The sequence below is a fragment of the Salmo trutta genome, chromosome 7 (genome assembly GCF_901001165.1).
Source record: "Salmo trutta chromosome 7, fSalTru1.1, whole genome shotgun sequence".
In the NCBI taxonomy this organism is placed as follows: Eukaryota; Metazoa; Chordata; class Actinopteri; order Salmoniformes; family Salmonidae; genus Salmo; species Salmo trutta.
This window is the reverse complement of record NC_042963.1, coordinates 39,654,427-39,669,817: the sequence shown is the minus strand read 5'-3', so window position 1 is coordinate 39,669,817 and position 15,391 is coordinate 39,654,427. Positions and strand designations below refer to the sequence as shown.

Sequence of the window (15,391 nt, the reverse complement as noted above, 5' to 3'; positions counted from 1 at the left end):
GAGGAGATGAGAGTAGGAGAGGAGAGAGGAGAGGAGGAGAGGGGACAGAGAGGAGAGGAGAGCAAAGGAGTGCAGAGGAGAGGGGAGAGGAGAGGAGAGGAGAGAGAGGAGGAGAGGAGAGAAGATGAGGAGAGAGAGAGAGAGGAGAAGGGGCTTCTGCTAGGGGCAGAGCTGGATAGGGCAGACCCCCTTTCCCTTCCCTCCCATCTACTCACACACTGAGAGCATACAAACAAATACACTACATGACCAAAAGTATGTGGACAACTGCTCATAGAACATCTCATTCCAAAATCATGGGCAGTAATATGGAGTTGGTCCCCCCTTTGCTACTATAAAAGCCTCTACTCTTCTGGGAAGGCTTTCCACTAGATGCTGAAACATTGCTACGGGGACTTGCTTCCATTCAGCCACAAGAGCATTAGTGAGGTCGGACACTGATGTTGGGAGATTAGGCCTGGCTCACAGTCGGCATTCCAATTCATCCCAAAGGTGTTCGATGGGGTTGAGGTCAGAGCTCTGAGCAGGTCAGTCAAGTTCTTCCACACTGATCTCGACAAACCATTTCTTTATGGACCTCGCTTTGTGCACGGGGGCATTGTCATGCTGAAACAGAAAAGGGCCTTCCCTAAACTGTTGCCACAAAGTTGGAAGCACAGAATCGTCTAGAATATCATTGTATGCTGTAGCGTTAAGATTTCCCTTCCCTGGAACTAAGGAGCCTGAACCATTAAAAACAGCCCCAGACCATTATTCCTCCTCCGCCAAACTTTACTGTTGGCACTATGCATTGGGGAAGGTAGCGTTCTCCAAATCCAGATTCGTCCGTCGGACTGCCAGATGATGAAGTCCAATGGCGACGAGCTTTACACCACTCCAGCCGACGCTTGGCATTGCGCATGGTGATCTTAGGCTTGTGTGCAGCTGCTCGGCCATGAAAACCCATTTCATGAAGCTCCCGACGAACAGTTCTTGTGCTGAGGTTGCTTCCAGAGGCAGTTTGGAACGTGGTAGTGAGTGTTGCAACCGAGGACACGCTATGCGCTTCAGCATTCTTAAGCGTTCTGCTTCACAGTCCCTGCTGTTTCATAAGGTTTATTTTTATCTGTTTTTAAATCTAATTTTACTGTTTGCGTTAGTTACTTGATGTGGAATGGAGTTCCATGTAGTCATGGCTCTATGTAGTGCTGTGCGCCTCCCATAGGCTGTTCTGGGCTGTGAAGAGACCTCTGGTGGCATGTCTTGTGGGGTATGCATGGGTGTCCGAGCTGTGTGCCAGTAGTTTAGACAGACAGCTCGGTGCATTCAGCATGTCAATATCTAGTGATGAAGTAGTGATGAAGTCAATCTCTCCTCCACTTTGAGCCAGGAGAGATTGACATGCATATTATTAATGTTAGCTCTTTGTGTACATCCAAGGGCCAGCCGTAATGCCCTGTTCTGAGCCAGCTTGTGTGGCCTACCACTTCACAACTGAGCTGTTGCTGCTCCTAGATGTTTCCACTTCACAATAACAACAAATACAGTTGACCTGGGCAACTCTAGAAGGGCAGAAATTTGACGAACTGACTTGTTGGAAAGGTGGCATCTGATGACAGTAAGGCCATTCTACTGCCAATGCTTGTCTATGGAGAATGCATGGCTGTGTGCTCGATTTTATACATCTGTCATCAATGGGTGTGGCTAAAATAGCCGAATCCACTAATTTGAAGGGGACACCCACATACTTTTGTATATATAGTGTACTTCAGCCCACTTACTATGACATGTACACTGAATACACACACACATACACACACAGAAACACACACACAAGAAAATGTTCTTATTGGTTCAGTTAAATCATTTGGGGTTCTCCCCCCTAGGATTTCCTGCCTCGCCCCTCCTCCTTTCCCCTGCCCAACCAACAGTAGCTAGCTACACTTCACAGTCAAGTAAATCAAGTTGTCCAGCAGGGCTTTATAAAAGAGACAGAGAGGCATTTGGTTCGGTCAATCACGTGGTTTCTTTTCACATCTGACACAGTGAATCTGATTGAAGTTCATTCCAGTGTTCCCAATCAGCTTCCCCAAATTATTTTTCCCTAAATCACATCCTTTTGAATAGGATCAGTATGTGTGTGTTATTATTTCTGTCAGCACACTCCGCAGAGGACTGCTGCAGCCACAGGAAGATGTGTGTGTGTGTGCATGCGCATGTTTGCGTAAACAGGGATTCTATTCAGACTGAGCACAGCAGTATACTCTCAGCTTAATATTGTTACTGGACAGCCGTATCTATGGATACTCAACAACTCTTCCACCCCTCTACCTCCCTTCACCATTACTCTGTCCCCTCTACACACACTGCACAATGCAAAGAACACATACACTGCATGACTGATCAGTCTAAGTAAAGCATACAGATGTAGGATCTTAATTTGATCACCATGTTGCAGGAGAATACATGTATACTGTAGTGTATTTGAGGTTTAAAAAGCCTTCTGGAGTGTATAATTTCCAATTTGAAATGTCAGACTTGATTTTCTCTTACGAAAAATGTATTAACTCCTACAAAAATGTCCAGAATTATAATCCACATAATAATTCAAATGTTCTGTTGCGGATGGATTATTTTCCTGTCATAGCAATCTGGCTCAAATTAAGATCCTACATCTGTAGGCCTGTAGTCCAACACAGTACCACTGTGCCTAAGGTCATATCAGAGGACAGTTATCCATCTATCGTAACAGTTTTTTTTACACACCTGCAAATAGAAAAAAATCCCAGAGCAAACTAACCTGGCGTGTCATTATAGTCCTGTCATCTTATTCATATCAGGAGTAATGGTTTAATTGTGATTCATCATGTTGTTTGGCAAGCCAGACCCACTTACTCAGTACTCAGACAGACAGACAGACAGACAGACAGACAGACAGACAGACAGACAGACAAGCACAGTGGTGACTGAATTAGATTACAAATAACATCGAACTGCAAGATGAATCTAAACAGTCCGTCCCTTTAATAAACAAGCTGGGAGTCCACGATGAAACAGTTCAGTTCAGCTAGTAGTGTCCTGTACAGTAAAAACACAGATTCTTGACTAGAGAAGAGTAGAGCAGAGGACAATGACAAGCCAGTTCTCTCTGCACTGCTGTCACAGTGGCACTGATTCTCTCTTCTTCTTATACTTGCTCATCTCTCTTCATCTGAGTGCTCTCTCACTCTCTTCTCTCTGACTACAGTAGCTGCCTGTCACTCTCTCTATTTCTCTCCTTCTCCAATGCTGCCTACCTCTCTTTGTCTACTTGTCTTCTCTTGATCTCTCTCCCTCTAGCCACTAAGAGGTCCATGGCTCATAATATCATAATCCTGTTTGTATACTGCATTATGTGCACTGTACATTGTATGTGTTCCCAGCATTGAGCACTGTCTCAAGGGCTTCAGCAGTGCTCTGTAGGCATTCATTAGCCCAGAATCCAAACTGATTTGCTCCCTTTCATGAAGTTAAACCATAATGAACTGAGCACATCAGTTTGGATTCCAGGCTACAGACATTCATATCTATTGATCACAGTTAAGTTTGAACAGTAGCAGGTAGGCCAGCGGTTAGGAGCAAAAGGTTGCTGGTTTGAATCCCCGAGCCAGCAAGGTGGAAAAATCTGCCGTTCTGCCCTTCAGCAAGGCAGTTAACCTCCAACAACAAATGCTCCCCGGGTGCCGATGACGTTGATTAAGGCAGCCCCCTGCACATCTCTGATTCAGAGGGGCTGGGTTAAATGGAGAAGACACATTTCAGTTGAATGCATTCCATTGTACAAGTGACTACGTATCCCCCTTTCCCTAGCAGCAAGACAAAGTTAGACAAAGTAAGGCTACATCCCGATTTTCCAACCTTCTCCCTGATTTTCCAACCTTCTCCCTGATTTTCCAACCTTCTCCCTGATTTTCCAACCTTCTCCCTGATTTTCCGACCGCACTTGAACACTCCCTGTCATGGATTTAAAACAATTGGATTGGTGTAAGTATTGGCTGAAGGGAGTTTTCACCACTGTGAAATCCATGACTGGAAGTATGCAAGTGCACACTTTGGGAGAAGGGTGGACAATTGGGATGCAACCTAAAGCTCATTTATTCTCTGTAGTACAGCTTGTGAAGTGTGTGATGATGTCACATGACCACTCCCAAACCTTCCGCCATGAGGGATCCAGCTAATGACAGAACACCAGAGGGTAAATCCATAGGTTCCAACAACAACTGGAGACCATTTACTAAGGTTTCACAGTGGAAAAATCGTTGAGATTGTTGTTCGAGACAAGAATTGTACCAGTTGATATCTAGGGAGGATTCATATCATTCTTTATATTAATCTTTATGGAGGAAACGGATATTGAGTCACACATTTACATGTAGTTTCACAATGTCTGGAAAACACAACAGATGACGCATCTCCGGTTTAGGATAGACCCTGATCATCTTTTGAACTAGGCCCCTATCCATAAAGTGTCTCAGAGTAGGCGTGCTGGATCAGTTTGATCCTTTTAGATCATAATGAATGTGATTATACAGACAGGGGGACCTGATTCTAGATCAGCACTCCCACTCAGATACGCTTTTTGAATACAGGCCCATAGCCGTTCTCTCCTGAAATGAAGACACCAGTACACGTCTACACATTTAGAGACACATGCTGACAATATCGTTCCTCTACCGTTCCTGCTCCCTCTCTTAGTCTCATGCCACTCTTAAACCAAACTGAACACAAGCAAAACAGTCATTCTCATGACATGCAACTTGAAACATACAGAACGATAACACATTGAAAAGAACAGCATTTTATAAAGCCATATCCAATGAGTAGACGCATGAGAACAAGAAACATCTGTAGGATATATACATTAACTTACAAGAGGAGCCATAGCTCTGTGTTTTATTCACAATATTTACACAGTTCTAACAGCGGATGAAGGAAGGAAATGTGTTTTCTGTTCTCCAGCTTTCCCAAACGTAGCTTGAAGAATTTCCCAATACCTCTCTCCTTTGCATGACTCCCTTAAAACATACTACCACATGACATACAGTATATCCACATATCACTCTTACATGTAGCAGACCAGGGTTCAAATACTACTTGAAATCATGTTAAATACTTTATCTAGGCGTGATTGAGCTTGCCTGGCACAATGGAACCAATAGAATAGTCACAAAAGTGCAAACTGCACCAATCTGACACCCCGGGCAGACTAGAGCAAATGCTAAAAGTATTTTATTTCAAATAATATTGAACTCAGGTCTGCTCTTATGTTAAGTTTGGCTAGGCCCAGTTATAAATAGACTATAAAGCTATGTAGGATTGCAGAACCATGCTGAGAAAAGTACCAACAATGATTCTGTCCAGTAGACATGTGGACAATGGCAGGTCTGACTGCAGTCTGGAGACTAATGTCAAGGAGCGAAGTAATGTTGACTGGGGCTTTACGAATGATCCCAGACACACACACACACACACACACACACACACACACACACACACACACACACACACACACACACACACACACACACACACACACACACATTCCTCACTGCATCTCAGCGATATAGTCCCACTATTGCTGTGATGAGTCAGCTTTGCTTCAGCCCTATGAAAATCTCCTTTTCACAATTTCTGGGGTTCCAGCGCTGTCCATTTGCCTAAGTGCTCGGCCCAAAGCTCAGTAGGCTGCAGGAGAATGGCAATGGGGTGTTAGCACAGCAAGCAATTTAAAAGTGTCACTGTCGAGTGTGGTTCAGTACAGCTATGTGTTGAACTGGGGTCAATGGTGACAGACAGACAGTTCCAGTCCCATTAGCAGCTCAATCAATCAACCAATCAGACAATGGAGCCCTTGGAGGAGGACAGGTGGATGGACTGGATGCGGATGCCCAGGGTCTTCTCCAGGTCCAGGAGTACGTCGGTGGCGGGACTGTCTGGAGGCGTGTCGTACAGCAGTGTTTTGAAGGGCTCCAGCTCAATCAGCACCATCATGTTTTTCAGGAAGTAGCCCTCGATGTAGACAGCCAAATCTGGGACATCCAGGAACTGATGGAGCAGAAGGTTTGAGAACAGTTGAGTGTTGTCTAGCTTGAGTTGGATGCCAAACCTATACATGTTTGTTCATGCACACAAGCAAGCACACACACACACACTGCGTGAGGAATCTGTGTATCAGTAGAGTTCAAAAGGTACTCACACTAAAACCATGACAAAGGAACAACTCAAGGAGGCAGAGATGCTAAAATAATATACTTAATTGAATCCATGCTCAAAAGAATACAAAAGGTTAAAGTGCAAGGTGTAGAAGGAAACACACAAAGGTACAGAGACATGCATACGCATACATTGTGATATTGTTGTATGGTGGTATTAAACATTTTGTATTGTAAAAGGAGCATACGTTTCGGCTTCTATGCCCTCATCAGTGCTGCACAAACTAATTAAGGAGACATCTACTTAAGAATCTGTGTATCAAACATGTTTATTTGCATGCATTTCTACAGTGCATACTGCAAATGGCACAAACACCGAGCAGGAAGGCAAGCACAGGCAAATATGTTTACACATGATCACACACAAACTCACACCCACGGCCTCATACACACGTGCTTGAATAGATAGTAGACATACACAAGCAGACCCCCACACACAGCCACCCATGTGTGGTACTGCTGTACAACACATTCTCAACTCGACCCCTCACCTTGGTGTGGCTGTAGATCTCCACACAGGTTTCTGTGTTGATGTTCTTAGAGCAGATGATCTCACAGTGCCTCTGCAGCGCCTCCAGCTGGAAGAACTTGGCCGCTGACAGCAGCTGCACACACCAGAAAAGAAGACAATTATAGCCTGGCACCAGATCTATTTAGGCTGCCTTATCCTGCTGTATGGTCACAATGACACAGATCTCGGCCCAGTCACCAGGCTAGTAACATGACCCTATTATGGTTAAGTAGTACATGTTGTTGGACTGTAATATTGCTCTTCACTAACTGGGACTGCCCACCTTGTGTCAGGAAGTATATAAAATGTATTGATTATGAACATGCATCTATCTACAGTACCAGTCAAAAGTCTGGACACACCTCCTCATTCAAGGGTTTTTCTTAATTTTTACTGTTTTCTACATTGTAGAATAATAGTGAAGACATCAAAACTATGAAATAACACATATGGAATCATGTAGTAACCAAAAAAGTGTTAAACAAATCAGAATATATTTTATATTCTTCAAAGTAGCCACCCTTTGCCTCGGTGACAGCTTTGCACACTCTTAGCATTCTCTCAACCAGCTGTATATTGGTTGAGTCTTATTGCATCTTAGAAAACATGACTCGACTGACAACGTGGCAAATGGACTAACAGTCTCACCTCCATAACCTCTGTGTTTCTGATGTGCAGATGGACTAACAGTCTCACCTCCATAACCTCTGTGTTTCTGATGTGCAGATGGACTAACAGTCTCACTTCCATAACCTCTGTGTTTCTGATGTGCAGATGGACTAACAGTCTCACCTCCATAACCTCTGTGTTTCTGATATGCAGATGGACTAACAGTCTTACTTCTATAACCTCTGTGTTTCTGATGTGCAGATGGACTAACAGTCTCACCTCCATAACCTCTGTGTTTCTGATGTGCAGATGGACTAACAAACAGTCTCACCTCCATAACCTCTGTGTTTCTGATGTGCAGATGGACTAACAGTCTCACCTCCATAACCTCTGTGTTTCTGATGTGCAGATGGACTAACAGTCTCACCTCCATAACCTCTGTGTTTCTGATGTGCAGATGCTCCGTCCCACCACAGTAGAGGTATTGCATCACCAGCTGTAACAGTACGAATGAACCGACGTTTACACAACACAACAAACCTACCAATGGATTTACACTGTTATGGGAAAGAATCTGGGTATTTTTTTGTATGAACATTCCCTTTTGAGAATTTATCACACCGTTGTCTGATTCATGTATCAATTTGATTAGATTGCAAGGGGAAAACATATGTCTAAGTAAACAGAATAGTTGTTTTCTCTATGAACGCACCAGGAATATGTTGTATTTGACGTGGCTGATTTCAATACATGTGTTTTCAGCAGCTGGTCTGTTCGCCAGTAGAGACTTAAACCTTAAGCAGAGAGAAAGAAAGACAGAGAGAGAATAAAAAAGAGATTTATTTATTTTTTATTTCACCTTTATTTAACCAGGTAGGCCAGTTGAGAACAAGTTCTCATTTACAACTGCGACCTGGCCAAGATAAAGCAAAGCAGTGTGACACAAACAACACAGAGTTACACATAACGTACAGTCAATAACACAAAATAAAAGAAAAATAGAAAGAATCTATGTACAGTGTGTGCAAATGTAGAAGAGTAGGGAGGTTGGCAATAAATAGGCCATAGAGGCTAAAATAATTACAACTTAGCATTAATACTGGAGTGATATATGTGCAGATGATGATGTGCAAATAGAGATACTGAGGTGCAAAAGAGCAAGAGGGTAAGTAATAATATGGGAATGAGGTAGTTGGGTGTGCTATTTATAGATTGGCTGTGTACAGGTACAGTGATCGGTAAGCTGCTCTGATAACTTATGCTTCAAGTTAGAGGGAGATAAAAGACTCCAGATTCAGAGATTTTTGCAATTCGTTCCAGTCATTGGCAGCAGAGAACTGAAAGGAAAGTCAGCCAAAGGAAGTGTTGGCTTTTGGGATGACCAGTGCAATATACCTGCTGGAGCATGAGGAAGGCACCAAAATTGCCTACCCTGGAAGCCTGTGTTTCAGACATAAGGAAGTGAATGGCGGCAAATGTATTACTTTAAAACTCAGACAAAACAGAGATGCTAGTTCTAGGTCCCAAGAAACAAAGAGATCTGCTGTTGGATCTGACAATTCATCTTGATGGTTGTACAGTCGTCTCAAATAAGGACCTCGGCGTTACTCTGGACCCTGATCTCTCTTTTGACGAACATATCAAGAATATTTTATGGGCAGCTTTTCCCATCTTCGTAACGTTGTACAAATCTGAAACGTTTTGTCCAAAAATGATGCAGAAAAGCTAATCCATGCTTTTGTCACTTCTAGATTAAATTACTGTAATGCTCTACTCTCTGGCTACCTGGATAAAGCACTTAATAAACTTAAGTTAGTGCTAAACACAGCTGTTAGCTCTTGACTACAACCCCAAAATGTTATCATATTACTCCAGTGCAAGCCTCTACACTGGCTTCTTGTTAAGGCTAGGGAGGATATCAAGGTTTTACTGCTATTGCATGGACTTGCCCTTACCTACAGTATCTTTCCGATTTGGTCGTGCCGCACATACCTACACGTACGCTAAAGTCACAAGATACAGGCCTTCTTACTGTCTTTAGAATTTCTAACCAAACAGGTGGAGGCAGGGTTTTCTCCTATCAAGCTCAATTTTTATGGAATGATCTGCCTATCGATGTGAGAGACGCAGACTCGGTCTCGACCTTTAAGTCTTTACTGAAGACTCATCTCGACTTGTGTGGGTTGAGTCACAGACATGATCTTCCTGTCCAGTTTTGCACCCCCTCAGGCTCGTGCGGTGGAGGAGATCTTTGTGGGCTATACTCAGGCTTGTCTCAGGGTAGTAAATTGGTGGTCTGTTGATATCCCTCTAGTGGTGTTGGGGCTGTGCTTTGGCAAAGTGGGTGGAGTTATATCCTGCCTGGTTGGCCCTGTCCGGGGTTATCGTCGGACAGGGCCACAGTCCCCCCCCCCCCCCTCCCGTCTCAGCCTCCAGTATCTATGCTGCAATAGTCTATGTATTTGAATTTTGTATTTATTAAGGATCCCCATTAGCTGCTGATAAGGCAGCAGCTACTCTTCCTGGGGTCCAAACATATTAAAGCACTTACATTACATATAAAACAAAAGATAAAACAGTACATCATATAACATTATTACACCACTACATATCTACAATACAAAATGTTTAATACCACCATAAAACAATATCACAATGTATGCGTATGCATATCTCTGTACCTTTGTGTGTGTCTCTTCACAGTGCCGGGGGGCTAGGGTCAATCTGTCCTATCTGGTGTAATTTTCTTGTCCTATCTGGTGTCCTGTGTGAACTTAAATATGCTCCCCCTAATTCTCTCATCTCTCTCTCTCCTCCTCTGGCCTTAATGGCCATGTTCTGTTATAAATCTCCACCCGGCACAGCCAGAAGAGGACTAGCCACCTCTCAGAGCCTGGTTCCTCTCTAGGTTTCTTCCTAGGTTCTGGCATTTCTAGGGAGTTTTTCCTAGCCACCGTGCTTCTACACCTGCATTGCTTGCTGTTTGGAGTTTTAGGCTGGGTTTCTGTATAAGCACTTTGAGATATCAGCTGATGTAAAAAGGGCTTGATAAATATATTTGATTGATTTGCTTGATTGAGACAGGAGTTATGTAAGGGTAGTTGGGGACAGGAGTTATGTATGGGTGGTTGGGATCAGGAGTTATGTATGGGTAGTTGGGGACAGGAGTTATGTATGGGTAGTTGGGGACAGGAGTTATGTAAGGGTAGTTGGATCAGGAGTTATGTAAGGGTAGTTGGGATCAGGAGTTATGTAAGGGTAGTTGGATCAGGAGTTATGTAAGGGTAGTTGGATCAGGAGTTATGTAAGGGTAGTTGGATCAGGAGTTATGTAAGGGTAGTTGGGATCAGGAGTTATGTAAGGGTAGTTGGGATCAGGAGTTATGTAAGGGTAGTTGGGGACAGGAGTTATGTAAGGGTAGTTGGATCAGGAGTTATGTAAGGGTAGTTGGGATCAGGAGTTATGTAAGGGTAGTTGGGATCAGGAGTTATGTAAGGGTAGTTGGGAACAGGAGTTATGTAAGGGTAGTTGGGATCAGGAGTTATGTAAGGGTAGTTGGATCAGGAGTTATGTAAGGGTAGTTGGGATCAGGAGTTATGTAAGGGTAGTTGGATCAGGAGTTATGTAAGGGTAGTTGGGATCAGGAGTTATGTAAGGGTAGTTGGATCAGGAGTTATGTAAGGGTAGTTGGGATCAGGAGTTATGTAAGGGTAGTTGGATCAGGAGTTATGTAAGGGTAGTTGGATCAGGAGTTATGTAAGGGTAGTTGGGATCAGGAGTTATGTAAGGGTAGTTGGGATCAAGAGTTATGTAAGGGTAGTTGGGATCAGGAGTTATGTAAGGGTAGTTGGATCAGGAGTTATGTAAGGGTAGTTGGGATCAGGAGTTATGTAAGGGTAGTTGGATCAGGAGTTATGTAAGGGTAGTTGGGATCAGGAGTTATGTAAGGGTAGTTGGATCAGGAGTTATGTAAGGGTAGTTGGGATCAGGAGTTATGTAAGGGTAGTTGGATCAGAAGTTATGTAAGGGTAGTTGGATCAGGAGTTATGTAAGGGTAGTTGGGATCAGGAGTTATGTAAGGGTAGTTGGGTTCAGGAGTTATGTAAGGGTAGTTGGGATCAAGAGTTATGTAAGGGTAGTTGGGGACAGGAGTTATGTAAGGGTAGTTGGGGACAGGAGTTATGTAAGGGTAGTTGGGGACAGGAGTTATGTATGGGTAGTTGGGATCAGGAGTTACGTAGATAGTTAAGGTGGAATTTATACCATATTTCTTCTACTTATGCAATCATTTCAGATCTACATAAGTCCCTATTAGGGTGAAAGTAGGAATGTACCCAGATGCAGTTTAACACCATCCTAGATTAGTGTGTTTTAGTGCAAGACTAGGCTTAATCTGTGTCCTGGGAAACTGGCCTAGTGTGTGTGTGTGTGTGTGTGTGTGTGTGTGTGTGTGTGTGTGTGTGTGTGTGTGTGTGTGTGTGTGTGTGTGTGTGTGTGTGTGTGTGTGTGTGTGCGAGAGAGAGAGAGAGAGCAGTGTTCTGACCTGCCAGAGGCGGTGAAGAGCAGGACTTTGTGGGCGTAGAATGGCTTCCCCTCCACCAGGAAGGTCACATCTGACATCTCCTTGTTGTTTAGGAAATGAGGATCTGGAAGGCAGATTCATCATCTATTTTATTGCAACTCACTTCTGAATTTCTAGTTTATGACAATCTTTGGCCACTAAATGGAGCATTTGTCTATGCTGATGTGAATCAGTGCAGTGTTATGTATGACGTGCTCCATAGCAGAAATCTAACTTTTACTACTAAGTAATAAGACCTAATCCTTCTTCTCCTGCTCACCCAGGCGTGAGGTCTGTTTCCTCTTGATCTCGGAGAGTTTGGGGATGGGGTACGGCCCGTAGCACTGGGTGAAGATCAGAGACAGCTGCTGGCTGATCACCTCATTCTGGAACATCGCAGATAGGGAGAGGGAATACAGGGGAGTTAGATATCAGACAGGTTTTATACACTCCATACACACAATATAGATAAAGGCAGATACAGGTATCTACTACCACATTCACTTCCACATTTCCCAGTAGGTCAAGTCACAAAGGCTGCTGATGAAATAAGCACCGGTGTTCACAGTCAATCAGTGACTAGATTATCTAGTGTTGCTTTCAGAAGGATGAAAAATAACATCTGCAGACCACAGAGGACCCAGGGTAACAGACCCACACTTGTTGATGGACTGAATAAATCACAAATGTTGCAGTAACTGCTGCTATAATGTATTGTGTGCCACACCAGTATGGAGAACATAATAACAAGTCCCGTTTATAGAATAAGTCCACATTTGTCATATCACATCCTGAACATGAAAACATACACATCTTCTCAGTGTTACTCTCTGTTGTGCATCAGTCTGCCCTTTGTGTGTGTGTGTTAAACAAGGAGGTGTAAATAGACTGTTACACACACACACAGTCTGGCTAGAGGAAGATGAACGTTCTCTACCTTGAAGTCACACATTATTAGCGGGGATATGACAGGACAGACAGTGACGGGGGTCCCTGGCGTCTCATAGAGCAGGTATCACTGCCTCTGCCATAGATCAACCCTGACAGGGACAAGAGCAGCTGCTGGAATGGGACAGGAGAGGGCGGTGTGTGGCGGGGGCTTTGTGTGTTTGTACGTTTGTCTGTGTTTGTGTCCGTGCGTGTATGTGTATGTATGTCTATGTGTATGTGTGTGTGTGCGTGTGTGTATGTATGTGTGTGTGTGTGTGTGTGTGTGTGCGTGGGTGTGCATGTGTGTGTGAGAGTGTCCATGCACGTGTGTGTTCATCTGCTCTCTCTTAGCAATAATGCACAAACCCAACTACATGACAGGCCAACAGTTAGTTGATATATAAGAAAAGGCATTGAACTGTTCTAATATATTATTGAGGTATTATGTTGGATCTAATGCTGCAGTGAATCTTGAGGGGATAAAGAGAGAAGGGTGGGGTTTGAAAAATGGGTACAATTTAGAAGCGGAGGGCATAAATCATAAATCAATGCACTAATTGAAATGGATTGGGCCTGGGGGGTTCCGCCAGTCAGTGTGGAGCTGAGGGCTGCATTATATAATCACAATAAGACAAATGGGTCGTGTTCCAAATGCCAGCCTATTCTCTATTTAGTGTACTACTGTTGACCAGGGCTCATAGGAATGCAGAGGAGACTGAGCCAAGCGAGTAGGCCATGTTTCTATAAAGGGGAATAAAAACGTCCATAGGCTCCTTCATAAGGGTATGGTTGTGAAGCAGAAAGAAGACATGATTATCTTCACTGTCAGGAGAGGAAAAAAGAGACAGATATGGAGGTAAAGAAGAACAGGGGATGTTGGGATCTGACAACATGCTTCACATTGTGTATTCCCTCTGAAATTCCAATTATCTCTACGTTTATTTTTTATGTGACCAATTTCCCAATGCAACCAACACAGTTCAAAGTTGAAAAAAGTGGGATGTGGATACGGAAAAAAGCTGAGTGTAGAAAGTTAGATGTGTGCCCAACTCAGATCTAGAATACATTTGGCCTTTAAGATTATAATGAATAAGAGGGGGGACCTGATCCTAGATCAGCAATTGTCTGAGACACTTTTTGAATACAGGCCATGATATCCAGTCACCTTGCTGGCTCGTAGGATCTGAAACAAGAGTGGCAGGCCGTGGGTGATGAGCTCCTGTGTGTACTCCTCCTCCTCAATACAGCTGAACTCCTTGAGCAGGCCCTGGATCAGTGGTCTCCGATGCTGCAGGAAACACGTCCGCAGAGACTCCAGCCAGGTGTGCAGCGTCCAGGGGACCCCTGAGGCACATACACACACAGAGATGTTTACATCTACACACACAGAGATGTTTACATCTACACACACTTGACATCCCGCCAACTTTGAGAAAAAACACTATCAGAGTTGTGCCTGTTGTTCACATGTAAATCTGCCATCTCATTAGCTAGAATGTTCCTGTCTGCCTCCAACTTCTCCCGTCTGTTTACACTGATTCCCATTGTTAATATTGCCAGCAATATATCTTGTCAACAAAACTATACTGCTCAAAAAAATAAAGGGAACACTTAAACAACACAATGTAACTCCAAGTCAATCACACTTCTGTGAAATCAAACTGTCCACTTAGGAAGCAACACTGATTGACAATACATTTCACATGCTGTTGTGCAAATGGAATAGACAACAGGTGGAAATTATAGGCAATAAGCAAGACATCCCCAATAAAGGAGTGGTTCTGCAGGTGGAGACCACAGACCACTTCTCAGTTCCTATGCTTCCTGGCTGATGTTTTGGTCACTTTTGAATGCTGGCGGTGCATTCACTCTAGTGGTAGCATGAGACGGAGTCTACAACCCACACAAGTGGCTCAGGTAGTGCAGCTCATCCAGGATGGCACATCAATGCGAGCTGTGGCAAGAAGGTTTGCTGTGTCTGTCAGCGTAGTGTCCAGAGCATGGAGGCGCTACCAGGAGACAGGCCAGTACATCAGGAGACGTGGAGGAGGCCGTAGGAGGGCAACAACCCAGCAGCAGGACCGCTACCTCCGCCTTTGTGCAAGGAGGAGCAGGAGGAGCACTGCCAGAGCCCTGCAAAATGACCTCCAGCAGGCCACAAATGTGCATGTGTCTGCTCAAACGGTCAGAAACAGACTCCATGAGGGTGGTATGAGGGCCCAACGTCCACAGGTAGGGGTTGTGCTTACAGCCCAACACCGTGCAGGACATTTGGCATTTGCCAGAGAACACCAAGATTGGCAAATTCGCCACTGGCGCCCTGTGCTCTTCACAGATGAAAGCAGGTTCACACTGAGCACGTGACAGACGTGACAGAGTCTGGAGACGCCGTGGAGAACGTTCTGCTGCCTGCAACATCCTCCAGCATGACCGGTTTGGCGGTGGGTCAGTCATGGTGTGGGGTGGCATTTCTTTGGGGGGCCGTACAGCCCTCCATGTGCTCGCCAGAGGTAGCCTGACTGCCATTAGGTACCGAGATGAGATCCTCAG

At 44.2% G+C, this 15,391-nt stretch overlaps 1 protein-coding gene across 2 annotated transcripts in view; it reads right to left on the bottom strand.

Annotated features, from left to right (window-relative positions):
• Nucleotides 1-4,319: 4,319 nt before the first annotated feature.
• LOC115197391 (ankyrin repeat and BTB/POZ domain-containing protein BTBD11-B) overlaps nt 4,320-15,391 on the bottom strand; it is a 109,136-nt gene continuing 98,064 nt past the window's right edge. Inside the window, exons 11-17 of one of the 2 annotated variants that reach the window (XM_029758840.1) lie at nt 14,007-14,185; nt 12,192-12,297; nt 11,894-11,996; nt 8,063-8,144; nt 7,778-7,846; nt 6,722-6,835; nt 4,320-6,063 (exon numbers count right to left, since the gene is read on the bottom strand). In XM_029758840.1, the coding sequence (XP_029614700.1) occupies nt 5,854-6,063; nt 6,722-6,835; nt 7,778-7,846; nt 8,063-8,144; nt 11,894-11,996; nt 12,192-12,297; nt 14,007-14,185 (863 nt within the window). In that variant the 3' untranslated portion in view covers nt 4,320-5,853. The remainder of the gene's footprint in view (nt 6,064-6,721; nt 6,836-7,777; nt 7,847-8,062; nt 8,145-11,893; nt 11,997-12,191; nt 12,298-14,006; nt 14,186-15,391) is intronic. The other variant, XM_029758841.1, reaches the window with a different exon arrangement.